Source organism: Gavialis gangeticus, unplaced genomic scaffold, assembly GCF_001723915.1.
Source record: "Gavialis gangeticus isolate Ggan-Ray unplaced genomic scaffold, GavGan_comp1, whole genome shotgun sequence".
Classification (NCBI taxonomy): domain Eukaryota; kingdom Metazoa; phylum Chordata; order Crocodylia; family Gavialidae; genus Gavialis; species Gavialis gangeticus.
In genome coordinates this window covers 56,054,118-56,064,290 of record NW_017729031.1, presented here as the reverse complement: position 1 = coordinate 56,064,290, position 10,173 = coordinate 56,054,118, and the positions used below count along the sequence as shown (strand labels likewise).

General features: G+C 46.8%; 1 protein-coding gene across 2 annotated transcripts in view; it reads right to left on the bottom strand.

Moving 5' to 3' along the window:
- Positions 1–222: 222 nt before the first annotated feature.
- The window catches only part of MAP3K20 (mitogen-activated protein kinase kinase kinase 20), a 153,026-nt gene continuing 143,075 nt past the window's right edge, over positions 223–10,173 (bottom strand). For both annotated transcript variants that reach the window (XM_019522936.1, XM_019522935.1), the window contains exon 20: positions 223–1,783. In XM_019522936.1, the coding sequence (XP_019378481.1) occupies positions 1,101–1,783 (683 nt within the window). In that variant the 3' untranslated portion in view covers positions 223–1,100. The remainder of the gene's footprint in view (positions 1,784–10,173) is intronic.

Here is a 10,173-nt window from a genome sequence, read left to right as displayed (position 1 = left end):
GACAAATGCATTTGTTACAAAATGCTATTTCGTGGTAACTGTGCTTTAAAGGGAGAGGTGAAACATTTCTATTTATAGATGGCAGATTGGGAGAAGACCAAAAGGAGAAATAAAAGAAGCATTTCTCTTTTTGAAAATCAAGGCCATTCTTGGCGTACAGAGAATTAACTGAGTCCAATGGCAGTTATAGCAGCAGAACATAGCATGAACGAACTGAATAACTTTTTGTCATGATATCCAGCTGTGTCTTAATTTCTACTGACATAGAAAGCAAATGTAATGGGCACCCACCCCAACCAAGGACATGAGCAGACAAGGGACAGAAGGAAAATTCAGCCACAGTTCACTGAAATTTGAACAAAAACAATTTATTGCCACCTAGTGTTGTCATTGGCTGGTGTTCTTCGCGACTAATGCCAGTTCTGGGCATGGCTGTGGTCTCAGTGCAAGGTAGGATCTTTAATTAAAGGCTATGTACAAATGGTGAGTATATTTCAATAAAAGTGGATCTTTGTATACTCTTTGAACAAAATATTCTGTTAAATACAAAGCAGGAAAAACCCTCTACAAATAGAGGTAGAGCTACCTATTTTTGTGCCTTGAACAAAGTGCTGGGGGGCAGGGGGGAGCATCTACTGAGCACTGGAGAACAAAGGTGGGGTAAGTGGGCAAAATCTTACCTGCTATGGTGCAGGCTTATCCAGGGACTGGAGGTTCCTGCTGTGGGGACAGGTGTGTGGAGTCCCTTCATCAGCCTCACTTTGTCTCCCCATAGGAGATGCTACTGTTACAACAGCTGTAAATTTCACCCTTTTATAGCTGCCACTGATTTGTATGTAAAAGCCTTAATTTGGCGGCAGCTGAACAAGGTTAATGCAGTAGCTGTTGGCCACGCAGCAAGGGAAGGGAAAATAAGGCTGACATGGGGACACCTGCCTTCCCAGAACCTAGAGCTTGAGCGAGCCCATGCCAAGCATGGCCCCCTACCACGTCCAGTGCTCCCTGCCTCCATTCCGACACTCCCCACATAATCAGTGCCAGTGCTCCTCAGCTGCCCGCTTTTAATTATGCTACTAAGGAAATATCAGAAAACTGCTTCCTCAGAATATTCTCCGTCCTTGCCAGGTTCCCTTGGATCTCTCCTTATTTGTTTTGCCAGTACTCTGTCTGTGAGATTTCTTGGAATGTTGTACTTTTATCCATCCACCTTCACTAACTTTACTCTCTTCTTCTTTTGCTTTAGGATCACTTTCAGTTTTTGAAGGCATACCTGGTATGGACTTACGGGGATTGTATGTGTTATTTTTGCGGCTGTATGACCTTGATGGATTCAGTGTTGGCTGCGGAGTCCTGTTTACTTTTCCAGAGTTTTTAGATGCTACAGGAGGAGTTTGTCCACTGTATCTTCCATTTATGGATGAACTGTGAGAGTCACCGCCATGGTAACTATTCCTGTTTTTGCCTGCAGATTTGTCCCTTTCTGAAGGGGTATCAGAAGCTGTACTAGATGTACTACTACCCTTTGAATTAATATGTAGAGATGACAGGTTTCTTGTCAATCCATATGAGACTGGAGATGAATTTCTAGAATGATTTATAGATGTAAACTGATAGTTGATGGGAGTTCGTGTCCGTCTTACAGCAGCAGCATAGGAATCTTGGTTCTGAAGGTATGGTAGAAAATGGGTTACTGTAGTGGGACTGTGGGGTCTTGAGTGCTGAAGTGAAGTGCTTTTAGCTATATGATGCATTCTCAGAGTCTGCATCCACTGACTGTCAACACCTGAAATAGAAACAGAGATAAGAATCATGTGGTTTGAACTGATGAGACACAGCATTCCTGCTTAATGAAGATCTGAGGTAAGGACTCTATTTAAGGAGTAATTGCTGTACGTACATATTATGTACATATCTATTATATAGTATATAATAGATATTGTATTACCATATTTACGCAAATCCAAATTACTTTGAATTTAAGATGACTCACTTAGAATTAGATTCTAGACAGGGAAAATTTATAAATTTGTTATAATTTTCCCTATCTAGAATTTAATTATTAGAGGGTCATCTTAAATTCATCCTTATCACTGCTGCAGTTGGGCAAAAAGTAGTCGGGGGCAGGTAGTAGAAGGGCAGGACATGAGTGAGAAGTGGTTTGACCCCTGCTTCTTGCTTCCTGTCCTTACCACCACAACTCCCCCCCACCACCAGCACTCCTTGACACCTACCACCCAATACCTGCATCTCCTGGCACCTGTACCCACCACCACTTGCCTCCCCTCCCTTGGTACCTCCCCCCAACAGCCTCTATCCTCCTGCCATTGCCTCTATCCCCCACAGCCTTTGCCCCACTCCATCCCCAGCTACTTATCCTCTGTCATGGCTCTAGACTGGAGCACAGAGCACAGGTCCCACTCTCATCCAGCCATGCAACAGTGGCAGTGGTGGTGGCAGGGGCCAGAGCAAACATGTGCTCCATGCCCTGGGCAGCAGTGGGCCTGAAGCCACAATGGAAGGTAAGTGGCAGCAGTGATTGGGGACAGACATGGGGGAGGTGGAGGCAGAGGCAGGGGGCAGAAGCTGTGGCACTAAGTTTGGGTCTGGGCTGGAATCAGAGCCACAGCAGATGCTTACCCCTCTACTTGTACTTGAATCCAAGATGAGGGGCTTCCCCACATGTTAAATGGGATAAAAAAACTTCATCTTGGATTCAAGTGAATATGGTATATTACATCCACATATGAAATAAATCCAACATACCAGTCACATCATTCTCCACTCCCGGGCACCATAAAGTAACTATAGGCTGTACAATATTCAGAATAATATTATTTAATGTATCAATTATTTGGTAGTGTGAATCATGGAGATTAGAAATGGAAAATACCCATTAAAACAAGCAGTCTATCTGCCCACCAAGGTAGCTTTGCTCCCTCTTTTCCAGTGTTTTTTCATCCCGTCTAATTCTGTTATTTGATTGCTACTTCTGTTATTTCACTATCAGCCTTGAGAGTTTATTCCATAGTGCTCATTGTAAAGAAGTCTAGAGACCTGCTACAGAAGTCAAGAACAAGGTGAGCCAAGTTCATATAACAAGGTAACTGTCCACATGAACCACCTGTGCTATGTGGCCTACAGTTATGAAAAAAGTGAGACATAGGAAGTTCTCAAAATGACTTGTGCATACAGAAAGCTCTGTTTTTTTCAGCCTGCTTTATGAGAGCAAACCATCCACTGAAAAGCTAGGGTGTTAACAATCTATTACAACTTTATAGTGACCTCACATGCAGTACTATAGGTAACTTCTTCCCAAGGTACTACTTACACCTACATTACCCCTCTAATCATTCTGGATCCAAATCCATCCACCAAAGGCACACTGACATGTCGCCCTATGGCAACATAGAAGCAGTGTACCAGAAGGGACATGGAAGATCAATTCTGGTCCCCTGCCATAGGCAGGAGGTTGATGAGCTCAAATTAGCTCAATGAGGTGCTTATTCAGCCTCCTCTTGAACACCTCCAAGGATGGTGACTGCACCACCTCTGCTGGGAGTGTGTTCCAGGTTCTGGTTACCCTCACGGAGAAGAAATTCCCTCTCATGTCCAGTCTAAATCTTCCCTCTGTTAGTTTGTGCCCATTGGTCCTCGTTTTCTCAAGGGGTACCTTCCTAAAGAATCGCTCCCCCAGATCTTGGTGCTCCCCTCTGACATACTTGTAGGTGGCTATAAAGTCACCTCTCAGCTTCCTTTTGCTCAGACTGAACAAGCCCAGTTCCCAGAACATCTCCTCAGAGGGCCTGTCCTCCAGGCCTTTGATCATGTGGTTGGCCCTTCTCTGCACTTTCTTGAGCTTGTCCACATCCTTCTTGAAGTGCAGTGCCCAAAACTGGACATAGTACTCCAGTTGCAGCCTCACTAATGCCGAGTAGAGAGGGAGAAGCACCTCTCTGGAAAGTGATACGCTTTGTCGTCATATGGCACACTATAGCGATGTAGGGATCACATGGGTCTACATGATTGGCTGCTATGTTGCTGTAGTAGTGCACTCTCCTGGTATAATGTGCTGCTATAGCAACATAGTGGCAAAATCTAACTGTGCTCCATGCGCATAATGCAGTAACCATCCACACTGCATTGGTTTTTAGTACTTCCAAAAGGAAGTAGCAAAGCACAGCACTGTAGCAAAGTCACCATACAGCAACATGTAGATGCACCCCAAGAGCTCTAAACCTTCCTAGAGAATTATATCACTGCAGTAACAGAACCTCCCCACCACCACTACCCCACACACATTACATCAGGGGTGGGCAAAATGCAGCCCAGGCTGCCTGTCATGCGGCTCTCGATGGCTGGCTGAAACTCAGTAAACAGCCCTCTGCCCAAAATAATTGCCCACCCGTCCACTACATGCTGTCCCTTTGCAGTCTGTCCATCAGATCACAGCTGGCACAGCTTTTCGAAATGGTTTAGTTGTTTAAATAGTACATTGGATAATCAATCTAGCTTGCATAATCCAAACATTGGATCTAAGCAGTAGCTGTTAACTTGAGTAGTCCACATCCTGTTTTACAGAGCAGATGTGAGGAGTAAACTCAAAAGAAGACCAGAAATGACTCCTGATGGTTTGATCCCATCATATACGATATTATGGCTGCAGAAGCCTGTAAAAAATATTCAAGATACTTGCTGCAAAACAAGTACACAATCCTTGTTCACAGTGAAAGTCTCTGCTAAGTGAAATAATCTTTTTCTGCGGAGAAAAAAAAACTCTCAATTTTCCTGTTGTTCACTAGATCCTCTGAAAAGTAGATAAAGACACTTTTCTTCAGTTCTTACCTATTATTAGAATATAAACTACTATTTCTAGCAACATCAAGGGCAACCAGGTTCCAGCATAGGTGGTATCTGCCAGAGGCATAACAATGCAGCCAAGCACCCAGGGCAGCTGATGCACATGGGAAAGCTTCCAGTTGCTGCCACGCTTCATGATTGTATCATGCAGCTACAGCTACAGCTGCTGTCTTCCAACTCCTCCCAAGTCAACACCTAGGGCAGCTGCCTTAGTTACACTATTGACATTTGCCAACGTCCTGTATGCTTAACAATCTGGTTCTAGTTCAGGGCACAAGATGATGACTATCAGTCCCTATGGCAGGCTTTTCCTAGAAATAGATTATATTTCTATATTTCTGCTTGACCATATGATGCTGCCGACCCATATGCATGCCATAGCTGAAGCAGATAGGGAAATGCCACAATAGCTCCAGCAGGACCCAAAGAGGGGAGGTGGACAATTTTTCATTGCCCCCGAAGTTCCTCACCTTCAGGATCTGACAGTAATCAAATCTGTCTCCCCATCTCTTCAACTGCTTAAATATGGCAAGATATTCACTGCCAAGAATGCACCAATGACACCCAGCTATAGATCACATTTTTCTACACAACAAACAATTATACCCCGATGCCTGCAAAGATCACCTCCTGGATAAAAAGCAGCTGTCTTGCGTTCAATTTCAACAATACTGGAAGGATGCTGGATAGAACAGAGAAACTTTGTAAAAAAAAGTAGTCAGGACACTCTCCTCCCTTATGTTATTTGCTCCACCCCATTAAAAGTGGGATCATTAAACCTAAATGATCCACTAGCATCAGGTGGGGAAAATACTGCCTTTGGTCTCATCTGATTAGGAACCTGCTTGTTACTCTTGGATGAGAATCTCGCCTTTTTTATTCAAGCATTCATTACTTCTCAAATGAATTACTGTATTTCCCTGTACCTGAGTAATTTGTGTTGCCAACAGAAAGTGGTGGTTCTGATCTTCAGGCCAAGACCCAGCTATATCAGAGAGAAAATATAACCCATCAAGACAGCTGTCCTCCTATGGGATCAATACATTTGATGAGGCCCACTAGAAGTAGAAAAGAGCTAGATATATTGTTTTTGAGTGGGGCTACAATGGTATAACAAGAACACACTAATTTGGAGTCTAGCCACCTTTGCATCATGTTACAAAAAAACTTCAGAAAGCCTTCCTGCCATAGCCTTAATAATCAAAGTATAAATATGTTAATACAGGAAAATACAATAATTATAATGAAGTCAAATGAGAGAAAGCAGGTAAAAGGGGGAGGAAATGTATTTTAAATATGATTCTGCATATATTTTACACAAGCAATCTTCCTATATATTCAAGAGCTTACAACTTCATGAGCTGCAGTGCATATCAAGCTACACAGACCTATTTTAGTGGGGAAGGACTGGATTTTTTTCTTGCAAAGATGGAAAAACTGATAGAAACTGGGTCTCAGCAGAATCTCTTAGCACTGAAAACTGAAGCACTTCTGAAAATCAAGTCTGCTAGTGTAAGAGGTGTCGCGTGTAATAAATCTTTTATTATGTTGCTTTAACTAAAAACTCTGTGAGTTGAGGGACGCCTGATCTTTTGCTGTAGGGTACAGCACTGCATTTCCTTTATTAAAGGCCACAGCTTTGGCTGAAAATCCACACTGGCATACAGAGTGAAGCTTAAGTAGCTTTGTTCAGAAGAGATTTAAATGATATGTGCTCAGAAACTGCTTCACAAAAATGTCACAAGCCTGACAGGCTGAGTAAACTCAATTGAAATGTGAATAGCCATAGCAGAGGGCTTCAGCTTCCTGTCTCTTCTTATTGCTGGCTTCCTGAGGGAAGAAGTCCTGTGTCACAAATCCTGTGCCTTTTACTAGAAACGTTAACTAAACTTCTACTATGGGAAGTCTGCAAAGGTCTCATCTACTGCGGTCCCCTCTCCATAAAGTAGATACTTTCCCTCCTTGGGGTATGATGGCAAGTTTTCCCCATTCCCTCTAGTAATTGTATCCTTCCCAAGGGTTTCATTGAATCCTAAAGGATTTAAATTACTTCAACTTTATGTCAAATATAAGAAGGGAAGTACCTTTCCTGTTGAAGTCTGACTGAAACTGCCATGGCAGACAACTCTCTGTCTGCAGTCAGAGATGAACCTTCCTATAGAAAGAGGATGTGAACAGCTTTCTGCTTATTTTTAGCTTTCCTTTTTCAAATCATAATTTGAAAGTATGTTTATTTGTAGTTTCTTGATACTATACTATATTTGGTTTCCTATGTTCTCACTAATTTTTGGATGTGAAACACACTTCATACATCTAAGCAGAATAGCCTCATGACTTGAATCTGGGGCTCTATCTACTATAAACTATTTTGCAGGAAGTGCACCTGCGTCCTTGCCTCATGTGGCAAGCAGCCATCTCATAACCTCAGGGGAACCACCACTAACTGATCTCCTGAATGAGATGCTCTCTTTGATGCTCTTGAAGTTTCACACGTACTGTTTTTAATGGTAGTTCTTTGTCGCTCTTTTCACAGGGGCTGTCAACTGCCTTGCAGGGAACCTCACCTGTGTGTTCCAGTGAAGCTACTTCTCTGCCTTGAAAATCTCTTTGGGGCTGAAGCACACCTTACCTTTCCCACTGGCTGGATTCTGAATCAGAAATCCTTACCTGACATGCTCTGTATACAGCATTAAATTTCCACATTTGTAGCCCAGTTAAGATGTGTCCCCACCACCCAGATAACTTAGGCTGTTATTGCCCTTAACATTCCTTCCATAGACACGCAAAAACTTCCCACCACTTGAGTCTGGTAGTGCTTTAAACTAGGACTGTCAAACAATTTGATAAATCTGATTGTGATTAGTTGCACTATTAAAAATATTAGTCACAATTAATGACAATTTTAATCATATGGCTAAAAACTCAAAGTTATACACAGAAAAACTCAAAGTAATGCAAAATTATGCAGGTACTATGTATGGGTCAGGGTGGGTGTGGGGTGAGTGTGGGTGGTGTGTGTAGGGTTTGGAGCCCAGGGAGGGGGGTTCCCACATACCCTTGTAAGATGTGGGGTTACTCTGGATTCGGAGTTTGGGGCAGCAGCAGAGCTGGGGGCGGGCTGTGGCTTGAGAGTTTGGGGCAGACACACACACACACACACTGCCCAGCAGGTGTATGTGTGTGTGTGTGGGGGGGGGAAGGGGCATGGAGGGCAGTTGGAGGCCCCCAGGGTGAGGCGGAGAGTGGGGCAGAGGCAGAGGCGAATGGGGCCCTAGGGCTGGTAGTGGGACAGAGCTGCAGGTGGCTTGTTCAGGGGTACCGGGGGGTGGAGGGAGGAGGGGGTGGGAGGCTGCTCCCACTGCTGTGCAAACGTTCAGGGCAGGCACGGGGGCACGTGTCTCCTTGATTTGTGTGTGGGGTAGAGGTGGGCTGCTGCTGCATGTTAGGCGCTGTGCGCTGCTACCATTGCCCCAGGAGCCACATGACGCCATGCTGTGCCTCCTACCACCAGGCAGGCAGAGGATGCAGTGCAGCCAGTATGTAGCTCCCGGGGGCAAAGGCAGCTGAGTGCAGAGCCCTAGCCACAAATCTGGGAGGCATATGCCTGCCATACCTCTCCTGGGGTGTGCGCAGCAGCAGGAGCCCCCCTGTGCCCCTGGATGGAGCCGCCCGCAGCTCTGTCCCACAACCCGCCGTGGCTCTAGGGCTTCATTCACCACAGTCCCTGCCTCTGCCCCACTTCCTTCCTCACCACGGGGGCCTTGATCTGCTTTCCCATGCCCCACACCCCTTCCCCTTCACAGACTTGCCTGTTGGGCACTGCTCCACATGCTGCTGGGCTGTGTTCCTGGCTGCTTGCAGGCTGCAGCTGCGTGTCTGTCTGTATGCACCCCTCTCCACTCTGCTGCAGCCACCTGAAGCCTGCACTTGGACTGCCCTGCAGTCCTCTGTGCTGCGCCTGCTGCCCTGCGGGGCGGCCCAGAGGCAGTAGTAACCAGGCGTGGGTTCCAAAATCACATGAACGATTAACGCATTAAAAAAATTAATGCAAACAACAATTAATGCATTAATCGCCCACATTAACTGTGTTTAATTAACAGCACTACTTTCAACCCAGGTTTGTTGGCCTAGCCAGGGAAGCAGGAGAGTGCGTTAGCTCCTGGGTGTTGCTTGCACTTAGGCTGGTAACCTGCTCCTCTTACAGAGAGGACATGGCTAAATTACTTGAGTACACACAGTCTTCCATTGTGTTCCAGTTTCCCTTCATATGCCCAGAAGTACAGACAATTCCTTCCAATTCATTGGGAGAGCATATCAGAGTGAGTCAGCTGACTGCAGCACAAAGAACTGTTGATTGGGTCCCCAGAAATCCTGGCAATACACGTAAGCAGAAAACTGGGTTTCCCTTGGCAGGCTGGCAGAGTTCCAGCCTGCCAAGGGAGCCAGATGAAAGCAATCATGCAGTGGCAGCCAGGTAGCATGGAGAGTAGCTCCCTCAGCTCTGCTCAGATAAGTCTGGGGGGCGAAGGGGATTGAGGCCCCCATTGGGAGGGAGGGAGGGAGTTGGGCAGGGCTGGGGGTGCTGCCCAGCTGGGGTGGTGCGTGGGGCCTGAGACAGGAATGTGCAGCTGCGGGGCCTGGCTGGGGAGTGGGAGAGAGTCATAGGTGGCTTATTTGGGGAGGGGGGGTGGTTCCCTGCCACTGCATGCACTCGAGGGAGGGGTGGGGTGAGGCATGGAGGGTACGTGGCCCCCAGATTTGTATGTGGGGCAGGAGCAGATGCCAGCTGCCGATTGCAGGCTCAGGGCTCCCACCTTCTACCCTCCCCCTGGGGCCTCCATGGCCCAGTGGGCAGGACCTGGTGCAGCAGGGAGAGGGGCAGGAAGGCTCAGTGCTATTGCTGGGAGCCCTGCCCCACCACGGCAAGGTGCCTCCTGCCTGCCTGGCAGTAGCAGGAATGGTGGCATGGAGTTGTGCACCCACTGCTGCTAGGTGGGCAGGTGGCACTTTGCCACAGCAACACAGGGCTTCTGCGGGTAGCACCAAGACTCCCTGCCTGGCTCTGTCCTGCTGTGCTGGGTCCCACCTGCTGGGCCATGGAGGCCCCAGGGGGAGGGCAGAAGGTGGGGAGCCCTGAGCCTGCAGCCACCAGCTCACAGCCGCGCCTGCCATGTGCTCTGCTCAAGCCATGCTGCCTGTGGAGATCAGGGGGAGTTGGGCTCCTGCTCTGCTCAGGCTGTAGCAGCTGCCACTTTCCATGGTTGGCAGGTAGGGCTTGGGAGCGGAGCGGGGTGGGGGGCGCTGGCAGCTGGAGGC